The sequence below is a fragment of the Mastacembelus armatus genome, chromosome 15 (genome assembly GCF_900324485.2).
Source record: "Mastacembelus armatus chromosome 15, fMasArm1.2, whole genome shotgun sequence".
Taxonomy (NCBI): Eukaryota; Metazoa; Chordata; class Actinopteri; order Synbranchiformes; family Mastacembelidae; genus Mastacembelus; species Mastacembelus armatus.
Genome location: NC_046647.1, coordinates 8135342 through 8155871, shown reverse-complemented (window position 1 = coordinate 8155871; position 20530 = coordinate 8135342). Strand labels below are relative to the sequence as shown.

At 40.8% G+C, this 20530-nt stretch overlaps 5 protein-coding genes across 18 annotated transcripts in view; 4 read left to right on the top strand and 1 right to left on the bottom strand.

The window, feature by feature from the left end:
- Positions 1–1586, top strand: part of LOC113131502 (actin-binding LIM protein 1) — a 31435-nt gene extending 29849 nt beyond the window's left edge. For all 14 annotated transcript variants that reach the window (XM_026308820.1, XM_026308818.1, XM_026308819.2 and 11 more), the window contains 2 exons: positions 257–337; positions 557–1586. In XM_026308820.1, the coding sequence (XP_026164605.1) occupies positions 257–337; positions 557–670 (195 nt within the window). In that variant the 3' untranslated portion in view covers positions 671–1586. The remainder of the gene's footprint in view (positions 1–256; positions 338–556) is intronic.
- An 830-nt stretch (positions 1587–2416) lies between these two features.
- LOC113131989 (probable E3 ubiquitin-protein ligase TRIML1) lies at positions 2417–4355 on the top strand. The gene is made up of 6 exons (XM_026309784.1): positions 2417–2431; positions 2813–2908; positions 3032–3265; positions 3407–3453; positions 3543–3685; positions 3784–4355. Exons 1-6 carry the CDS (start codon positions 2417–2419, stop codon positions 4353–4355), a joined length of 1107 nt encoding a protein of 368 aa, XP_026165569.1.
- Positions 4356–5331: 976 nt separating this feature from the next.
- Positions 5332–9091, top strand: LOC113131869 (hyaluronan-binding protein 2). The gene is made up of 13 exons (XM_026309595.1): positions 5332–5445; positions 5652–5823; positions 5989–6093; positions 6193–6303; positions 6422–6538; positions 6633–6743; positions 6829–7000; positions 7084–7181; positions 7264–7807; positions 7890–8032; positions 8285–8419; positions 8568–8713; positions 8827–9091. The coding sequence occupies exons 1-13, from the start codon at positions 5386–5388 to the stop codon at positions 8992–8994; spliced, it is 2082 nt and encodes a 693-aa protein (XP_026165380.1). The 5' UTR covers positions 5332–5385; the 3' UTR covers positions 8995–9091.
- A 1146-nt stretch (positions 9092–10237) lies between these two features.
- On the bottom strand, positions 10238–12439 carry LOC113132052 (E3 ubiquitin-protein ligase Midline-1). The gene is made up of 6 exons (XM_026309858.1): positions 11852–12439; positions 11646–11741; positions 11325–11558; positions 11203–11225; positions 10992–11125; positions 10238–10911 (listed from the first exon to the last, which is right to left on the bottom strand). Exons 1-6 carry the CDS (start codon positions 12437–12439, stop codon positions 10298–10300), a joined length of 1689 nt encoding a protein of 562 aa, XP_026165643.1. The 3' UTR covers positions 10238–10297.
- A 1371-nt stretch (positions 12440–13810) lies between these two features.
- Positions 13811–20136, top strand: LOC113132182 (delta-1-pyrroline-5-carboxylate synthase-like). The gene is made up of 17 exons (XM_026310120.1): positions 13811–13959; positions 14412–14529; positions 14646–14797; positions 14910–15059; positions 15150–15254; positions 15350–15508; positions 15878–15968; positions 16272–16396; positions 16491–16635; positions 16720–16793; positions 17215–17314; positions 17716–17936; positions 18063–18200; positions 18289–18484; positions 18640–18761; positions 18972–19254; positions 19404–20136. The coding sequence occupies exons 2-17, from the start codon at positions 14433–14435 to the stop codon at positions 19583–19585; spliced, it is 2340 nt and encodes a 779-aa protein (XP_026165905.1). The 5' UTR covers positions 13811–13959; positions 14412–14432; the 3' UTR covers positions 19586–20136.
- Positions 20137–20530: the final 394 nt, after the last annotated feature.

Sequence of the window (20530 nt, the reverse complement as noted above, 5' to 3'; positions counted from 1 at the left end):
TGCACGTTTGCTACACCAAAAAAAAGTGTGCACACCTGCATTTCCCAAACAACCTAATAAACTGCTCTCACTCCCAGTCAGCCTCCTGTCACATACCTGTTCTCCCACCCAGTGTTCCCTTTGTCACAGTCAGAATTACCAACATACAAAAATACATGTTATAGTTTGGTTTGATTGAAAATGAAAAAGATTTGTAAGGTTTTTGGCTCTAGCTTATAGGTTTGACCTGTTCACTGATGAGTGTCTCCTTCTGAAGGTATATCCCTATGAAATGCTCATGATAACCAGTAGAGGGAGAGCTAAACTGCCCAGGGATGTGGACAGAACCAGACTGGAGGTATCAGTTTTCCACCTGACTGTGCACAATTGACACTGGATTTCTTTACTTTGTGTAAATAACATGTTACACAAATACAGTTGTAGCAAGGAATGTGCGATATCCATTGCTTCTTGTCATTTTTGCAGTGACCCTTTTTATGGCTTTGGTGCTAACGACGGAACCACCCCCTCCCACCCTCCCCTCCTTTGTTTTCTCCACCTTTGTTCTCAATTCTAGCGCCACTTAGCGCCCGAAACGTTCTTTGACATCTTTGGAATGGAGATCCAGGAGTTTGACAGGCTTCCCCTGTGGAAACGCAACGACATGAAAAAGAAGGCCAAGCTCTTCTAGCACACAGAGCAGCATGCATATACTGTACATTCATTCAGATAGCACACAACAGCTGTAAACTAGATGTAGGTTTTGGTTTATTTCCTTTTCTTCTTGTTTTTTCTTTTATCCTGACATAATCAAGGAAGCCATGAAACGGACTCTTTTTTGCTCTGATGCTTCCTGAGACTGTGAGCTGAATGATTTGTCCCGTTAGACTTGCACAAGAATATCTTCCATGTTCAAAAATGACAAAGAATGCGAATGAATGATAAATAGGGTCATGTTATTTGGTTTGACTGCGCTTGTTTGACTTCTTGCTTTGCTTCGAGTGGAACTGCTTACATTTCTTTCTTGCTTGTTTATTCCTACTATTTGTTGCTGTTGATTCCTGTGGAACTTTGTAAGTACAGTAGAACCTCATGGCACCATTACAAAATGTCCATGCTCTTAGCTCGAACATGTGTCAGCTTTCCTTCGCTTGGGCTGAAACACTTTTAGTCCAAAGTTTGCAAGAATCGGCTCAGTGAGTCTTAGAATTAAAAAAAAAAAAAAAAAAAGCCAATGGAAAAAGCAGTCAGCTGCTCCACCAACTGTTTTACTGGATCTTCATGGAAATGAATCAAGCACCTACACATCATCAGTCTCCTCCCCCTGGCTACTGTAAACGCCACTCATCTGACCCTGACAAAAAAAAAACAAATGTCTCTCTTCTCAGGCTCTCATTAACATGGCGCAACACTTTCCCTTTACGTGTATCAAAAGGACAAATCTTAATATATTTTAATGCCGTATCCAAAATAAAGTAACCAACAAATAGATAAAACATCTAATGTAATGAGCAACTGTATTTGAAAGTACTGTTTTATAAATGAAAACCCACACTGCCATTTGTTGTATTGAAATCTAAGCCAATAAAGCTTTAATTCACCATGAACCATATGATCCTCGGCTATACCAAAGGTACCCACCGCCTCCTTTCTGTCCTGTTTTCTTTGCATTCACCAATAACACACACTGGTTCTGTGATGTCACATGGGGTGAGGGGTATTCATTTCAAGGGGCTCTTGTGAATGGTCCTTAAAACACAGACTAGTGAGCCTATTTACAGCAAATCATTTGCTGCATGAGCAGCACAACTGACCATTTTCCAAAGAATTCCACAACTTTTTAGATAAACTAATAACGGTTTCTTTATTAGTTTTAATAATTCATGTTAGTCTAATTTACAGTTTTGTTAAATATTTCTTGGTTCAGAAAGTGAATATATCTAGGTCAACATTAAGCAACTTTACTTTTTGTTGGCTGTTTTTGTGTCTTAGTGCAGTTGGAAAAACTGTTTGACCTCCTCACCCAGAGGGTTGCCTTTGAGTACGAAGGCAAGTCATGTGAGACTTCATTTTATTTATGTCATAATGTTCATGTTTTCCTTTTTTATCTTCTGAGTTTGCAAAAACATGGCAACTTAGAATCTTTTTAGTATATTAGTATTATATTATTTATATTATTAGTATATGCAGTACATATGCAAACAGGTACCCCGTGTGAATATTTGAGTGAAAGAGGACTTTAACATCATAGAAAATTATGGTGTGGTTTGGAAAGTGGTCAGCAGTGGTGTCAAGCATGGTGCAGTTTGTAATCAGAAACATGCCAGTTTGTCACGACAAAAATCTTCTCTTTAGATCTGTGATGTAAACTAAACAAGCCAAGTAGTGTGCCCTTATTCATTTAGAGGGACACAGGTTTGACTAGCGGGAATAAAACATGTCCTCCCTGAGAGTGCGGGGATACTGACACTGAATATGGAAGAAGGATGCTTGCTTCTGGGGTCACAACACTGGGGTCACAGTGTGCCATTCATGCATTGCCAATGAGCAAAATGACAACAGCAAAACTGTCAATGCTGCTGTAGGAAACTTTGGCATAACTGGAATGTACAGACTCAAAATCTGTGAAACCTGCATAAACAGTGAAAGAAACAGACTGAATACAAGACATTTGTTACGGTTTCATGTCAGTCAATCTCTGCTTTGTTGATTTCTACATCACCTCCCAAAAATAAAACGCTTCTGCTTCTGCCCATGTGATTCCTCAGCAATAATTTTGCCAGAGAAGCCTTGGCTGATGTTGAATTGAGCTGTGCTGAATATATGTCTATAGGGTACATTAGAAAAACACCAAGAGTGTCTAAAGAAGCAAAGGGAGGCAGTTAAATACAGACTGAAGAAACTGGCGGCACGGCAATCAGAAATCACAGTAAGTGCAGTTCAGGCTAGTCATCGCTGAAATGTTGCCATAACATAACAGCACTATACTCTATACAGCAATTATACACACGAACAAGCAGTATGAACTGATAAATGCTTATTCCTGACTCAGAAAAAGTCCTTGGTGATAAGGGAGAGCATCATTCAGAAATATCAGGAGATCCAGGCCATCCTAGATGAGGACCTGAGGATCACCCTGTCCCACTTGGAGATGGAGGAGCGAGCTGCTGTCTCTGCCCTGGATGGGCTGATGGAGAGGAACTGTTCTCTTATCCAGGAGATAGAGCAGGACCTGGCCAGACTCACTGTGGCGATGGAGCAGACTGACATGGATCCTGAAACAATGGTGAGTGAACCTGACAGTAGCAAAGTCCAGTGCACCAAATATGATTAAAATTTCATATATACCTACTCATGTGTGCAACATATGTGATGTTTCATTTTCAACTTGCATTTAATGTTTTTAGTCTTTTTTGCTTTTTTTCAGTCTTTGTTTTCGTACTCTGACCCACAAAACCCGGACACAGTGGACAGGTATGGAACCAGAACCTAATTAATAAAACCTGATTCAGTTTAAAACACTGGATTAACAGCTCATTTTTCTTATGGTCTGCCTCCTGCAGAGTGATGGATCTGCTAAACAAGAGTGACCCGAGCACCGTGAGCCTGGACGAGGCTAAAGCTGAACAGATCCTCAGCCTCACTAACAACATGCTTCTGCTTATCTGCTCACAAACCCCGATAATCAAGAAACTCATCCAAAGTTGTCAGTTCACACACTGTTTCTATAAAGCGTATAACCACAGCATAACTTGTTTAAGATGTAGGTTGTCCTGTATTAAAATATTAAATATTTGTCTCCAGATTCCAGTGAGGTGTGTCTGGATCCAGAGACAGCCCACCCAAAGCTGATCATCTCCCCCAAAGGTGACAGTGCCACCTATACTGACACCTGGCAGCAACTCCCTGACGTGCCCGGACGCTTTGACACCACCCTAAATGTCATCAGCTTTCAAGGCTTCAGCTTTGGTCGCCATTACTGGGAGATTGACGTGACTGGGAAGACCTACTGGGAGCTAGGTGTCACCTATCCCACCATTCCCCGCAAGGGCACCAAAGAGGATTGCTGGCTGGGCCGGGGGCACGAGTCTTGGTGTGTGGAGTTCTTTGATGGGGAATATACAGCCTGGCACGGAGGGGTGCCACATCAGCTGCCTTTCACAAAACGCTTCTGTCGGATTGGTGTTTTGTGTAGCTTTCCTGCAGGAACGGTGATGTTTTTTGAAGCAGACAACATGACGCCACTGTTTTCCTTCTGTGCAGCAACCTTCACAGACTGCCTCCACCTGGCCCTCTGTCCTGGTCATGACCACAATGGCATCAACGCGAAGCCTATTATTATCTGTAATCCTGCATCGCATACCAGTGATCTCTAACTAGCAGCACCATGAAAGTAATTCCTTAACTCTACTTTCTAATCAGGCACCAATTATATAATATGCAAGATTTCACTACTGAGGAAAGAGAGTGTCTTCTTAATAAATCCAACAGTCTGCTAAAAGACTAAATGTAATGCTGGAGGAGTAAAAGCACAATATGAGTTAGACATAACTAATATTACAATTAACAGCTGCAAACCCTTTTAACCTTTTTAGGATGCCAGATTAGACAGTGATAGACATGCAATATGCTGAAGTGACCCTTCATTGTAATAATGACATCTATCACAATTGCACAATGCTACTGTAGAGGCACAATGTGATTAAAAATCATTTTGGCAAGAAGACAAAGAAACTCCAGTGCATGTATATAAGTAAAAAAATATATAAATATTAGAAGCAGTTTTCCTCTTTAAAGAAAAATAGGTCAAAAGACGTTTAGTCTTACTAAGTGAACAGATATTATAAAAAGGGTTTAGTTTACTTGGGAGTCATAAATGTTACTGATACTAATATACAAAAAAAGAATAGTATATTATATTGAAAATAAAGTCATGCTGTGTACCTCAGTTTATTGATCTTGCAAACAAGATCTAAGAGCACACAGTAATTTATCCTGAGATGCACCTAACGTAGTGGATCCAAAGTCTGCTTTCAAACAAACAACGGACTTTTTTCAAACATGCTCTCTGACCCTTTGTGTCACATCTGAATGAATTCATTTGAAGCAATTTCAACGTGAAAAATATTTCAAAGTGTGTCAGAGACAGTTATCTGGATTTTGCACCATTAATTGTTTATTATAAGCATTGATAAACTGTCTTCTACCTAGTGTTAGTGTAGAAATAACTTTATAAGACCACAGTTAAAATCAATAAAACCGACTCAACAACAGGGATAGGTGCCAGACACCCCTGGAGACTCAAAGGTTTGTGTACTTACATAAATGTTTAGAAAAGCGTGAGGGATCTGCCAGACACTGCACTCTCACTCTACTCTTCCAGATGTTTTGTGATCCACTGCCATCATGAACCTAAAGCTCCTCTTTTTTTGCCTCTTCTTAGCGGTGCTGGTCATACCTGCTGAAGTATGTATTCATTATATATATTGGTAATACACAGCAATCATGTGGAAAATAAGCAAATGTATTGACTTTAATGTGCAATGTTTCCTGCAAATAAAATGCAGTTTGTTTCTGTTTAAATAGATGAATTCATTATCTTTTTCACTGATATCAACAAAATTCAAAATGGTTCTTATGTGGTGCTGTCATTGCCAAGTCTTTTTTTTCAGCTGAAAAATAAAAAGGACGACAAACATGACCGTGCTCATCATGATCATGGGCATCGGGCTCATGGGAATCGGGATCATGGGAATCGGGATCATGGGAATCGTGAACAGGAGAGATCTGGGCATCGAGCTAAACCTCACATGGGGAAAGACAGATTTAAAGACATAACTGAAGGTAAGTGCTTCTTTTTATTTATTTCCCAATATATGTAATAGCCCATGAGTCCTCACAGCACTTCACTCCAAAAAACTAAATATCCCACTACTAAATCAAAAATATGTTTAATATGGTAAGAGAAAGGCAATGCTTTACATCTAAAGAAAAAATATATTATTTTAGATTATTACTTTAAGATTGTGGAGAAAACTCCTGCTGCTGATGATGACGATGATGACGATGACCACAGCGTTTTAGACTGGCTTTTTGAACTTCAAGAACCAGAAGGTAGGAGCATAAACTCTCAGGTATTCTACATGAATATTTACACCCAAAGCTCTAATTTAAACCTTATGTTCCCACACTTACTGTTTGTCATTTGCACAGCTCAATGCAACCCCAACCCTTGCCTCCACAATGGAGTGTGTCAGCAGAAAGGCAAAAAAAAAATCAAGTGTGAATGTCCTAGTCCTTACAAGGGAAAGCGATGCGAGAAAGGTTTGGGAAAAAAAATGTTCTTTATGCTTTGGTCAGACTGCACATTGGTCAAATATGTGAAATAATAATGAGCAAAAGTGAATTCATATTAAAACATTTTATTGTGTTATGATCTCAGGTCCAAAACATTGTCCAAAAGGTAGATGTGGGCGAGGGGAATGTGTGCTGACTTCGACTCCTCCATTTTACCAGTGCAAATGCAAGGCTCCATTCCAGCCTCCAGACTGCAAGACCTGTAAGGAGTATTTCTTCATCTAATGAAAAACAAACTACATCTGTTCCCTTAGTTTCTAGATTTCATGCTCCCACTGTGTACTGTTTCTCTGCAGTTTCAGTGTGTCAACCTAATCCATGTAGAAATGGTGGAAAATGCATCAAAGATGGTAATGACTTCGACTGCCAGTGCCCTTCAGGGTATAGAGGACATTTCTGCCAAGTTGGTAAAAAATACACTACATTATTGTTTTCCATTTTCCAGTCTGTCTTTATACCAGAAATTTTGACTGTGTGTGATATCTTTCTGAGGCCCAAATGACTGCTATGTGGACGATGGAGAGTCATATCGCGGCAATGTGAGTGAGACAGATGATGGCGATGAATGCCTCTTCTGGAACTCCCACTTCATCTTGGCGAAAGGAACTGATCCTTTCACCTCCTTTGAGGACAAAGATGGCCTTGGCCATCACAATTTCTGCAGGTCAGGAGAAAATAAATAAGTGTATTCCACCTGCAGACGACATGTGCAAGAGGATGTTTGCTCACACATTTTCTATAACACAGAAACCCAGATGGAGACAAAATGCCCTGGTGTTTCTTCAGAAAAGGCCACAGGTTGCTGTGGGACTACTGTGACGTGAGAAAGTGTCCTGAGCCAACACGTCAGTTTTAAAGCCTTAGACCATTTTCTGACTATGAGCTTAGTCCAGAGAAATTAGCCGTGTTTTCCTCTTGCTTTTTCAGGTGTGCTGCCAACTATCCCTGAGCCCACTTCTGCCAGTCCCCAGCCGACAAAGCCTGAACCTACAGCCAAACCTACAGCCGAACCTACAGCCGAACCTACAGCCGAACCTCCAGTCAAACCTCCAGTCGAACCTACAGCCGAACCTCCAGTCAAACCTCCAGTCGAACCTACAGCCGAACCTACAGCCAAACTTACAACCAAACCGGCAGCCAAACCTACAGCTGAACCTACAGCTGACCCCAAACCAACAACTATCAAACCCGTGCTAACTACCATACCCACAATAACTGAGCAGCCTACTCAGAGTTCACAACCTTCTGCACCCACTCATGGTACTGCTCCACCTCAGTTTTCCACATGTGGGAAACCTCAGCCAAAAAAGCCCATTACCCGAATTTTTGGGGGTCTGAAGGTTGCTCCGGGGGCTATACCCTGGCAGGTATCTGTGCAAGTGAGACCAAAGAATACCAACCAGCCGTTCAGACACGTCTGTGGAGGAGTTCTCATCGCGAGCTGCTGGGTCCTGACAGCTGGACACTGCATGTAAGCACAGTCATAGTGGCTGATTATGACTTTACCCAAGGTAACGTGATCTGTATTGAATCATGTGTTTGTGTTTGAACAGTGAACAAAGAAAGGACATGCAGGTGGTTTTGGGAGATCTGTCACTAAATAAAAATGACACCACAGAGCAAACTATACACGTTGAAGAAGCTATTGTTCATGAGAACTACCAGGAGACTCCTGAAGCTGTTCACAATGACATAGGTGATCCATGTTTCTCATTTTAATCAAATAAGCAGTCATATAGTTAACAGTATTAGAATATAATGCTTGAATGAGAGTACCTGTCTTCTATCTGTCTTTTTCTTTAGATAAGGTTGGGATGTGAGAATGTCACCAATTAGGGACAGTCAAACAGTATCATCTGAAAAAACAGGATTGAAAATTAAGAACTCTTGTACTTGTTTCATTTTTAATTTTGATATGACTTTTATCCAAACTGCATTTCTTGGGCAGGCTTGCTGAGGCTGAGTGGCACTCATGGGATTTGTGCCCATGAGACCCAGTTTGTGAAGACAGCCTGTCTGCCCGATACCCAATTGCCTGATGGGACAGAATGTACCATTTCTGGATGGGGAAGTACTGAGCAATGTAAGACACTTAGTGGCACTTTAAGGCTGAAGTTAAAGTTAAAAGTTTAAGGCTAAGGTCCCAGTAACCTCTGGATTTAATTGGCATACCGCCACTGAAATTGGCAACAATTGTGTTAATTATATATTTTTCCACTTTATCTCTGCAGCTGATTATGGTTCCAACCATCTGCTGGAGGCCAATGTACTGCTGATCAACCAAGAGAAGTGCTCTGAACCCCTTATTTATGGCAGATTCCTGGATGAGAGCATGTTTTGTGCTGGCCACCTGCAAGGAGGAGTGGATTCCTGCCAGGTCAGTACAGAAAACTTGCTGGATAAATTCAGACTATCATTCAAAGTATACGTGACTAAATTATGAGGTAAGTAGTCTAGTTCTACCTGGCCAGCTGTTTTCTCTTGTTTCAGGGTGATTCAGGTGGACCACTGACGTGTAAGCAGAACAGTACCCATGTTGTCTATGGTCTGGTGAGTTGGGGAGATCAGTGTGGAAAGAAGAACAAGCCAGGGGTCTACACAAGAATCACTCACTTCCTGAACTGGATCAGATCAAAGACTGGAGCAGCAGCTTCATAAGCAACAAGCCAGCCAAGGGTTTGGTTAAGAATAGAGTTATCATGATTTAGCTTTTTGGATACTGTGCAGGTGAACATGGTATTAAACTTTCAAACACCGTGGATCATGCTGTTCTATCATTGAGCAAATTTACCTGGTAATGTCAATTCAATGGATTTTAACCTTGTACACAAGTATGAAGTCATAATTTTCCTAACTAAAGCCAATCTAACAACTTTACATTACAAAGGATACACATGGAAAAGAAAGACAATAAATTTGAAATGTGATTTCATAGGAAAAAGCATCATATAGTCTCATCAATTAAACACAATTTTGTCCTCTCAACAGGAATCACATTATGATTTAATAAAAATATAGATAATTGTGGTTATTTAAAATAAAAAGAATAAAAATAGTAATAACCAAATTTATCATTCTTTATCAGTGGAGTGATGGGATATTTACATCAAGCTGACAAATGTTTCCTTCATATTTATGTCAATCTGGAAGTTTTCTTGATGCTTTTCTGTGGCTTCATGTCCTCACCAGGCCCAAGGGTAGGAGAAATGGATTGCTATACCCATAATCAGAAGGGATATGCTTATCCTTTGAAGTTTATGAAAATGTGATGGGTGCCTGGTAGCTCCAGGGAGGGGCGAGCTCATGTGAGGTCACATTTTCTGATAAATATTAATTTTCAGCTTGAAAAAAAAGGGTATTTATTGATATAGTGGAAATCAATACTATAAAAACGATAAATGAGAAAAAAGATAAGTCTTGGTAAGTTTCTAGAAAAACAGCATGAGTGTGCATGTTATTTGACCTCCCTAGTTCATTCGTTTGCAGCAGGGCTCTGTACAGTCACTGACATCTGAGACTGAAAGCATGCATGTCCTCAAAGGTCTGGTAAGCTGAGGAGACAGTAGTACAAAAAAACAAAGGCAGTATTTTAAATCTTTTTATTGTTGTTTCTGCTAAATAATTTTGAGGATGATCCTGATCTCACTTGAAATGTATAATTACTGTATATGACAACTGCACTGAAAAGGTAATATGGAAAACACTATATACCTACATGTATAGTGGAAAACATACAATAAGTAAGAGAAAAAATATATAATACAGTATAATAATACAGTATTTTAAAGCCTTTTCCTCTCCACCATGGGTAGAAGTAATGAGAAATGTATAGAGGGCTCATATTCTACCATAGTTTTCTAGAGTTAGATGGTTTATCAACTTTTTAGGTGATTTTTCTACCATTTCATTTACATAATGTGAGCAAAATTTGAATCCATGTGAAAAAAGATTGATCAATGAATCATTCAGTATTGCTCTCTAGTGTTACTCCATCTGTGTTAACATGCCAATCCCAGGGGTCCTTAATCCAAAACAAGGTAAGAGGCTGCTTGTTCAGCCCATTCATATCAATACATGGGTTTAACATGGGGTACAGGCTCTCTGTGGAGGGCACACAGAAACAGTGGAGCAGAGTCATCGCATCAGCATCATAGAATGACAGCTCCCCCTTCTGGAGATTTGCTAGTATTCCCAGCTTTCTGACTCTCTTTGCAACTGACAGCTGCTTCTCCTGTGTATCATGACATGCCACATACTGCCCATCTCCATGGTAGATGCACCAGGATGTGCTGTGCATGCCTAAGCTGGAGGAATTCTGATTTGGACCATCTTTTTTATCGACTGGTCCAGTGGTTACACCTATCAGCCAGTAGGGTTTCTCCTGGACAATGACTTCCCAGTAGTGCAGGCCAGTAGAGAAACACTCCTGAGCCAGGACGCTGTACTGGGAGTCGTATGGTTGAGGGCTGGGAGCTTCACTGATTGGCTGTCTTCTCCAGTACACTTGTTTTCTGTCCTGGGATATTTCCAGTTTTGCATGTGCTGTCCTGGAGTCCAGAGTAAAAGAACTTAGATCTGCAAACAAAATTCAGTACACAATTACACAGATAGTGGAGGTTCATTTTAAACAGCAAAATACTGGATTCTTTACTAACATGACCACATTCGTGGAAAGTGAGGGGAGAGGGCCACAGAGAGGTCATCCACCAGTCTCTCCACTGTCCTCATCTTCTCAGGGTCACATAAGTCCCTGTCTATTTCCTGGATTGGTGCTAAATCCAAAGTCTCACTATGAAAGCAAAAGTCCATTAGAAGGCAAAACCATAAAAAAGAGGATAGTCAAAAATAAAGTAATGATTTACTCACCAGAGATTCTGTGCCGTTATTTGCTGTTGAAAATAAACAGGTCATGCACTATTATATGTACTGTAATAACAGAAAACATTTAGGCTGACATTAACACATTGTCATAACTCGAGGGAATCTACCTGTAAGAATCTTAGACCGTTTGTTTCTTGAAGCAGTGATTTCATGGCAGCTCTGAGGTCATCTATCTCTTTGATCTGGGCCTCGATGATGTCCCTCTGGGCCTCCAGCCACTCTGTCATGTGTGTCTCCTCTGCATCTATAATCTGCATCATCAGACGCTCATCGCCATCCAGCACCACACGGATCCTGCTGTACTTGTCTGAGATTCTCTCTCTGAACTCCGCAGCGGACTTCTAGGAAATACAAAATAATACACAGTTTAAATGCCTGCAAGACAGGATTCTCTGAATTAAAAAAGGGCAATTTCACACTGATCCTACCACTGTTTGTGTATACAGTGATTCCAAGTCCTTGATGGCATGTTCTGCTTCACTCCTCTTCTTAAGCAGTTGATTCACAGATATTTCTAATATGCTCTAAAACAAAAATACAACAGGCCTTGGAAATAAATACTGAGAGAGAAATAAAAAATAACGACATGTACAATAAAATAAAACCAATAAGACAAAATAAGACTAATATTAACCTTAAAGTCTGTGCAGGCTTCATGGAGCTGAGATGCTTTGTGCTCCTTGTGCTTGCCAACCAGGACACACAAACAGCATACAGGAACCCTGTCCTCCATACAGAAAAGTTTGAGCTCATCTTGATGATCCCTGCACTTCAGAGACAGCGGATCCCCCGTCACCTCCACGACCGTGTGCTTCCTCAGAGCAGACCTCTGTTGATGCAGCAGAGCATGGGCCTGGCACAATGAGGCGTCGCAGGTCAGGCAGGTCCTTATGGCTACTGATGGTGTCTCTATGCAGTGATCGCAATGAATAGTTGAAGACGATTTAGTTTCCCCCCTTGTCTGTAGTTCTGCTGTCGTTGGTCTGCTAGTGGTGAAGTTCTTTACTTTGGTCTGAAGACTGGTGTTTATCTTCAGGGTGAGGTCAGAGGGGAGGAATACCCGACACTCTGGACAGAAGGAAGGACCCTCGTCAGACCCATCAGTTTCCCACACAGTCTGGATACAGGTGAGACAGAAGTCATGTCCGCATGGGAGCGTCACAGGGTCTGTGAAGACATCCTGGCAGGCAGGACACTTCAAAGATTCCTCAGCAGTCCCCATAGCTCTGCTCGCAGCTGATACAGCGTCTGTGTTCTGTGCTCGTAGCCTCATGCTCATGAATGTTTCAAAGGCCTCTTTCCGCATGCACACACCACTCATGTGCCTCAGTGTCAGATTACTAAAGACCAGTGGATAACGTCCAGTAGCTGTTTCACACCGCTAATTGAGGCGAGCACACACTTGTTTAAGAAGTTTACATTTCCAACAAACTGGATGAAGTGAATGAAGCTTCAGGGTATTTTCTCTGAATTCATTTAAAATACAAACAAACAAAAGGAAATCATTTTTGGATCAGTGTTACAGCAGCTATATAGACTAACCAATATAATGCTGATCAAAAGGCAGCTTCAATTCACCCTTTTCTCATTTTTCATAAACAATGAATTGCTTTAACATTAATTAAACTGTTATGATTCAGGTGTAAGTAAAGTATTTTTTCCCTGTTGAACAACAATGAATACATAATATGTATGTCTTAAAATGGACAGTGCAATTCTACGTCTTTAGATACTAACAGCTATTTTTTTGCAATTAGTTTTATTTAAGGTAAAATAAAAACTAAGGTAAACAAAGCTGGTGTAGTTTGTATTGTCAGTGTAATGGAAAACTGAGTTTGAATGATTGATTATTGTTACTGATTATGGTTTTTATTGTCTCTTACTGTATTCTTGGTTTTTCAGGTTTCACAGGTTTTCATTTACAGGTTGATTCACAGAGTTCAGTAAGGCTCATGTGTTTTTCATAATCATATCTGATGTTTATGTTCTTCCTGACCTAGTATAGTCTGACATTAAGGGACACAGTGTTCTCAAGGATGTTAGTGTATCTGGGAGAAAGGTTCCTTTAGACACTAGGTGTGAGGAAGGGACCAGTATAACAGAGCACGCCCAGGATGGAGGGTTAACTGTCCAATGAGAATATAGAGTTTTAGAATACAGCCTTATTAGGGAATCACTTTGTAGAACAATAGGGAAGTACAGACTTAATTATCTGATTATGTGAATGATTATTTGCATTTACTTTGCATATCTGTATAAGTAGAGGCCTCAGCCTAATAGAGCTGAGCAACTGGGGAACAACAGGGGAACAACAGGGGAAGACTGATCAATTGAGTTCTGTTCTGTTCTGTTTTGCTCCTTTCTTGCAAGAAATATATTCTGAAAAGACAATCTGTCTGCACTCTCTTTATTGCTCATCCAACGGGTTTTGCCACAACACTCAATAAAGCTGGTGTAGTTTGTATTGTCAACCCCCGGGATTGTACTTCCTCTATCAGTACGTGCCCGCCCAACAGAGGTTTTATTTTTGCGTAACGTTACGTACAAACTGATTTTCTAACTCTATTTCTGTGCGCGGGTCCGTATGGCGTGCGTACACGTCGTTCGTGAATAGCTCAACTATCACTTTTCACAGCCAGCGTGGGCTGTATATGTGGCAGCACAGCACAGGCAGACCGGCTGACTACGTGTCTCCTGCAGTACATTCATCAGTGTAGCTGTGGTTGGTTGTCACATTGTCAGGTAAGAGCTTCTGGAAAAACGTCTTGGTGCATTCTGTCGTAAACAGCAGCTGAACTCAGGGTAAGCTGCCTATTAACAGCTAAGCTAAGGTTAGCTAGCGAAGCTACACTTGGGCTTATTCACTATAGCTAAAGGCTAAAGGCTAAAGGGTTCACCTGTGGTAATGCTGAGGTTTGCTGGGTGTGAATAGCGCCTGGCCTCTTGCTTTTAGCTTCCATGTCTTTCTAACTAGTGCAATTGCATCATCTTCACTGGCTCAGTGTTCAGGTTCAAGTACCTGCACAGTCCTGACAACATCAGAGCACATGATGCCAGCCTTTGATATAATGACTTTTTAGCTTCATCCTTGTTGTAGCCATCCGGTCTGTCTGTCACAGCCAAGCACAGTTTGTCTCTGATGAGGTTCTTTCACTGGTAGAGTCACCTGAAGCTGGTTTGTGTGTCCGTCACAGCTGTCTTGAAGTGTCAGTGCCATGTTTGCCAGGCTGGCCTTGTGCTCCCGCCTGCCATCCAGGGTCCGGCAGTCAAATGTCTGTCCAGTCTCCATCAGAACGTTCTCTCAAGCCAAATGTAAGTACCTTCTTTGTAACAGCTTCTTTTGTTATACCCTAAGTGGGCACCTCTGTTATCATCACTCTCATGATGAATACTGTGTAATAAAATGGGACTTTATGTTTTCTTTGCAGTCTCACTGCCTCGGGCCCATGGGAAGTCTTTTGCCCACCGCAGTGAGTTAAAACAGGCCAAACGCATTGTAGTGAAGCTTGGGAGTGCTGTGGTGACACGTGGAGATGAGTGTGGTCTGGCGCTGGGACGACTAGCTTCAATAGTCGAACAGGTAACACCGCATTAAAAAAAAAAAAGTAAACAAAAGCAACAATTGCTGATGATGGTTGTGTAAGTGTGAAGAAGAAGAAACTGAGTGTTATTACTTGTGTGTGTCCTGTCAGGTGGCCATGCTGCAGAATCAAGGCAGGGAGATGATGATTGTTACCAGTGGAGCTGTGGCATTTGGGAAGCAGAGACTGAGACATGAGATCCTGCTGTCTCAAAGCGTCAGACAAGCCTTGCATTCTGGACAAAACCAACTCAAGGACATGGTGACCAATAATCTTTAACCCCGGGAAATTAAGTCCTTATTTAAATAGACATAAACATTTACCACACTTAATTTTGTTCATGTTTTTCAGTCAGTCCCAGTTTTGGAGGCAAGGGCATGTGCAGCTGCTGGACAGAGTGGCCTGATGGCATTGTATGAAGCTATGTTCACCCAGTACAGCACCTGCACTGCACAAGTATGTGTTTGATTTCTCACAGAATTTAGTCTTGACAACAAATTACTTAAAAGCACTTAATTAATTCTATATCTGTGTGTCCTCCCCTTCTGTAGATTTTGGTCACTAACCTGGATTTCCATGATGAGCAGAAGCGTCGCAACCTGAACAGTACACTCTATGAACTACTGAGGATGAACATAGTTCCTATCATCAACACCAACGATGCTGTTGTTCCACCTCCTGTTCCCAACAGTGACCTTCAAGGGGTAAATGTAGGTATCATGTGAAGGTTATGCTTGAAATGCTAAATGTGTTCCAGAACTGTAATGGTGGATTGCTTAAAGCAATTAATGACATATGTTTCTTTTCACTTACATTTCCCTGCTCTCAAATATTTTAATTCGCATACATATGATTTTAATTCCTGCTTTAAATGCACTGTACTAATTCAAGTATGGTGGTCTTATTTTCTGCTTTTTGTGCACAGACCTGGTTGTGTTATCTCAATATGTTGATTGTTTTGTATCTGAATAGGACTGGGAGGTTTTTGCACGGCTGCAACTGATAAGCTGTCATTATTCAGTATAAAATGATAAAGTGATTTTCGTTTTGGCTTAATGAAATGTCTGTTTGTTTTTCAGGTAATAAGCATCAAAGATAATGACAGTTTGGCAGCACGGCTGGCTGTTGAAATGAAAGTAGACCTCCTTATTGCCCTGTCTGATGTTGAAGGTAGAGAAATAACCACTAATTTGATATGATTTTATTTAAATTGTGTGTAAGCTTTCACATTAGTTCAGTTTGTGTTAAATCTTTTCAAAGGGGGCTAAGGACAATTTGCATGCAAATGTTTAAAACATTTCATTTGTGAATTTATGAAATACAGCTGTTAATATTTTTGTCTGTTTTCCAGCAGTTGCATAATAAAATTGTCCATAGTTATTATTGTTATCAGGTAATCAACTAACAAAATCAGTGTGGCTGCTCTAGTTCAGTGAAGGACAAAAAGGTGATGACAAACATTGTTTCTTACAGGTTTATATGACAGTCCCCCAAGCACAGATGATGCTAAGCTCATTGATATATTCTATCCCGGTGACCAGCAGTCAATCACTTATGGCACGAAGTCTAGAGTTGGCATTGGTGGCATGGAAGCCAAGGTCAGTATGACAGACAAATTCATCTTTATCTGAAAAAAAGATTGTTGGTTGAATCATAAAGTTTGATTGTACTTGACAACATTATCTCATTCAGGTGAAAGCAGCACTCTGGGCACTGCAGGGTGGTACGTCTGTTGTCATTGCCAACGGCACACATCCTAAAGTCACTGGTCACGTCATTACAGACATTGTAGAAGGGAAGAAAGTTGGCACCTTCTTCTCCGAAGTGAAACCTGCAGGTACTGGGAATGACGATCTGGGAAGAATATTTTATCCACTGTCTGTGCTTTTATATGTGATGTGTGTATTATTACCACCACCAGGTCCAACGGTGGAGCAGCAGGCAGAGATGGCCCGAAATTCAGGCAGGGTTTTGGCCTCCCTGCTCCCTGAACAAGTGAGTTTCTTGTGGCCTGGCTAACTGAAGTGAGATTTCAAATGCTGTGGTATATGTTGTCATGGGAGATAAGTCTTTTTTTTTTTTTTTAGGTTTAATTGCAGTAGTCACATAGAAACAGTGGGATGGCATATATTTCATTTAATTTTTTCATAAAAAATATTAAGGTATATTAAGATTTAATGCAATGTTTTCATTTAGGTAATTTTAGTTAAAGTCCCCTAAATATATGCAGATCTCCTTGTATCCTTCCTAAATTAATTTAAATAAGACGAGACAGAGAGGATAACACTAAAATGGAAAAAAATGCAATGGCTCCCCAGGGCCATCATATTTACATTCAGCAGCAGTAGCTTTAATTATTCTTGATAGTGGTAAATGTTAATCATATCAGGATGTGTGCCTCTGTTTGTTTTTCTAGAGAGGAGAGATCATCTGCTGTCTTGCTGAGCTGCTTACAGAGAAGAAAGATGAGATCCTGAGTGCTAACAAAAGAGACATGGAGGTAGCAACAGCATCAGGTACAGAAGAAGGGTGACCCAACACTGGTCTACAGCTGCATGCAGTCATCTGACTGTCAGTGCTGAGCACACACCTGTACGATTTTTACTTAGGAAAACTGGCATATGAAGGAGGCAGAGGTCATCTGTGTGACAGCATTGGTTAGCTTTTATTGTATCTCTGGAGTGGCTCAGGCAGCTTCTCAGCTGAAGGCCTATGAATGTATAGTATATAGTATTTATAGGTCTGGCAAGACCTATCTTGGGTTGTAGCTTGTAAAGAGACTGCTCTTCAAACGGATTAATTAAGTTTTCACTTCTGTCTTACCATATGTCCGCTTACTGAAAGCAAACAAGTATCTTTGTTTGGATTTGTATAGTACTGCTTTTTCTGTCTTTTTACTCCTTGTGTTTTCTTGTAGGTTGTTTCTCCCAGGCGCTTATCAACAGACTGAGTCTGTCAACTGCTAAGCTGAACAGTCTTGCCATTGGTCTGCGTCAGATTGCGGTGTCCTCCAGGGACAGCGTGGGTCGGGTGCTGAGGAGGACCAGGGTGGCCAACAACCTGGAGCTGGAACAGATCACGGTCCCCATCGGAGTCCTGCTTGTTATATTTGAGTCACGTCCTGATTGTCTCCCACAGGTCAGTCGAGCCCAGTGCGCAGCATGTAGACTTTATTACTATTAGCTGGCAGTCCTTTTACAGTCAGAGACCTTTAATCTGTTTATCATTGGAAGTGTGACTTGCATTTTTATTTTGGCATTTCAGGTGTCAGCTCTGGCTATTGCCAGTGGAAATGCTTTGCTACTGAAGGGGGGTAAAGAAGCTTCCAACACTAATAAAGTTCTGCATCAGCTCACTCAGGAAGCACTTTCCATTCATGGAGTGTCAGATGCTATTCAGCTGGTAAGGATGTAAACATCATTATCTAAACGCAGTGCACATTTTTACATGGTTACAGTATTAAGTCTGTGTTACATTATTATCCCTGTAGGTGAGCACACGTGAAGAAGTTGAGGATCTGTGCAGACTAGACAAGATGATCGACCTAATCATTCCAAGGGGATCGTCCGAGCTGGTCCGGGACATCCAAAGGGCAGCGAAGGGGATTCCTGTACTGGGCCACAGCGAGGGTGTCTGTCACGTCTATATTGACAGCAGTGCCAGCATAGATAAAGCTATTGATATTGGTATGTGGTTCTTGTGTGAAGGTTGGAGAAAATATTTCTGCTGTGATTTGGTCACAGTGGTGTACATAGTATCTTGTAGTTGTAGGAGTGGTTAACTTGTTAGGCTAACCCAGAACTGCTGAATCAGTATACTAACATACTATGTTTCATTTTAGTAAGAGACTCAAAATGTGACTACCCTGCGGCCTGTAATGCCATGGAGACCCTGCTTATTCACAGAGATTTGCTGCGAACCCCTGTATTTGATCAGCTCATTGACATGCTGAGAACAGAACATGTAAGTACCAATACATATGTTGGTACATATGTACATATGTTTAGGCACAGTTATTACAGGTATTACACATAGCTACAGAAACACAAACAGAATTTCTGGAGAGAGTTTAGCACTTGACTCAGGCCAGTGAAACATTTTTTGTTTATTTTGGATTGATTACATTATCGTCGATATCTGTTGATAAATCATTGTACCGTGACTTTCTTTCAGGTGAAGATCCATGCAGGACCCCGGTTTGCGTCCTACTTAACTTTCAGCCCCTCTGAGGTGAAGTCTCTTAGGACAGAGTATGGGGACCTGGAGTGTTGCATTGAGGTGGTAGACACCATGCAGGATGCTGTGGACCACATCCACAAATATGGCAGCTCCCACACAGATGTCATTGTTACAGAAAATGAAGAAACAGCTGAACAGTTTGTGCAGCAGGTGGACAGTGCCTGTGTATTCTGGAACTGCAGCACTCGCTTTGCTGATGGCTACCGCTTTGGCCTAGGTATGTACAGTATCAGGCAATGACAACAGTAACAGTTTTACTTCTTAATGCTCTATGAGAAAAATATGAGTATACATATAAAAGGATTTAATCTGCCACCGTCTTGAAAATGTGACAAAGGAATTCATTTTCCAATACTGATTTTGCAGGAGCTGAGGTTGGTATCAGCACGGCACGGATACATGCCAGGGGTCCAGTGGGATTGGAGGGTCTGCTGACAACCAAATGGGTCCTCCGAGGGGAAGGACACACTGTGGCTGACTTCTCTGAGCAAGGGAGCATGAAATACCTTCATGAAAGTATCCCTGTGCCCCAGGGGAGTTTTACTTAATTGACCAAAGCGTTAGATACATTACCAGGAGAAAATATAACTGAAGTTTACTCAGTTTATTTAAAGGTTTGTGTCTGCTAGTAGCACTTCAACTTCTTAGCTGCTGCTTCATCACTATGTTGGTGCAGGAAGCTTGTATGCAGAACAGAGGTTACTTTTAATGGACATTCTTGGCCTAGTGAACCTCTGCATAAACCTGTGAATCCTTTTGTTTAGATAAATATCTTCCTCCTGAAAGAATGACTTTGATGATTGACAAGAGGGACATATATACTTAGGTAAAAGGAAAAAAATTAACTTATTCAGTTATGCATATGTGAGAAACAGCATACACAGACAAAGCTCTTTTCACCTGTAAGGTCATTTTTATAGCAGCAGAAAACAAACCATGGACCCAGTCTTGATTTTCTAACTTATTTTTCTATGTACAGACTCTCCCTTGGTCTTTTTGTAATTTACTGTACGTGTTTCTTCTGTCCAGGGTCTTTACTCAACTTTATTTTTCTCCCTGTCTCTTTGCAAAGATGATTTAATAAACATGCTGTACAGTTCTTAACTCATGATTTTGTGTTTTATCTATTACAAACTGTATCATAATTCACCTGATTTACAAATGCAGTGTTGATTTTAGGTATTACACAACTAAAATAATAATGTTCAGTAATTCTATTCATTTTTTTAAAAACTTTTTTAGACTATTCTCTTAAATATTTGCAACTGTTATGCATGTGATTTGCAAAGGGAACATAACATTGTTTATTTCAGTAATTTACAGTGATGTAAGATACAGTATATGCAAGTAATACACTAGTTGCTTTTGTTCTGAAACATTGACAAATTAAAATTAAACCAAAAGGCCTGCAGTGGTTCAGATGTGAGATGGATGTTGAGCACCTTAAGAGCTTCCCAGTCTTCAGTTTAGCACATAGCTATATAGACTGAGAT

Coding starts and splice junctions, on each gene's coding strand:
- LOC113132052 (XM_026309858.1), bottom strand. CDS start 12,439: ATGGGGACTGCTGAGGAATCTTTGAAGTGTCCTGCCTGCCAGGATGTC. Junction 11,742..11,851: donor AAGCCTGCACAGACTTTAAG/GTTAATATTAGT, acceptor TTTTTGTTTTAG/AGCATATTAGAAATATCTGT. Junction 10,912..10,991: donor CTTTCCACGAATGTGGTCAT/GTTAGTAAAGAA, acceptor TTTTGTTTGCAG/ATCTAAGTTCTTTTACTCTG.
- LOC113131869 (XM_026309595.1), top strand. CDS start 5,386: ATGAACCTAAAGCTCCTCTTTTTTTGCCTCTTCTTAGCGGTGCTGGTC. Junction 7,808..7,889: donor CTGACAGCTGGACACTGCAT/GTAAGCACAGTC, acceptor GTGTTTGAACAG/TGAACAAAGAAAGGACATGC. Junction 8,033..8,284: donor AGCTGTTCACAATGACATAG/GTGATCCATGTT, acceptor TTTCTTGGGCAG/GCTTGCTGAGGCTGAGTGGC.
- LOC113131989 (XM_026309784.1), top strand. Junction 2,909..3,031: donor CACGGCAATCAGAAATCACA/GTAAGTGCAGTT, acceptor TTCCTGACTCAG/AAAAAGTCCTTGGTGATAAG. Junction 3,266..3,406: donor ACATGGATCCTGAAACAATG/GTGAGTGAACCT, acceptor GCTTTTTTTCAG/TCTTTGTTTTCGTACTCTGA.
- LOC113132182 (XM_026310120.1), top strand. CDS start 14,433: ATGTTTGCCAGGCTGGCCTTGTGCTCCCGCCTGCCATCCAGGGTCCGG. Junction 18,201..18,288: donor TGTCAGATGCTATTCAGCTG/GTAAGGATGTAA, acceptor TTATCCCTGTAG/GTGAGCACACGTGAAGAAGT. Junction 18,762..18,971: donor ACATGCTGAGAACAGAACAT/GTAAGTACCAAT, acceptor ACTTTCTTTCAG/GTGAAGATCCATGCAGGACC.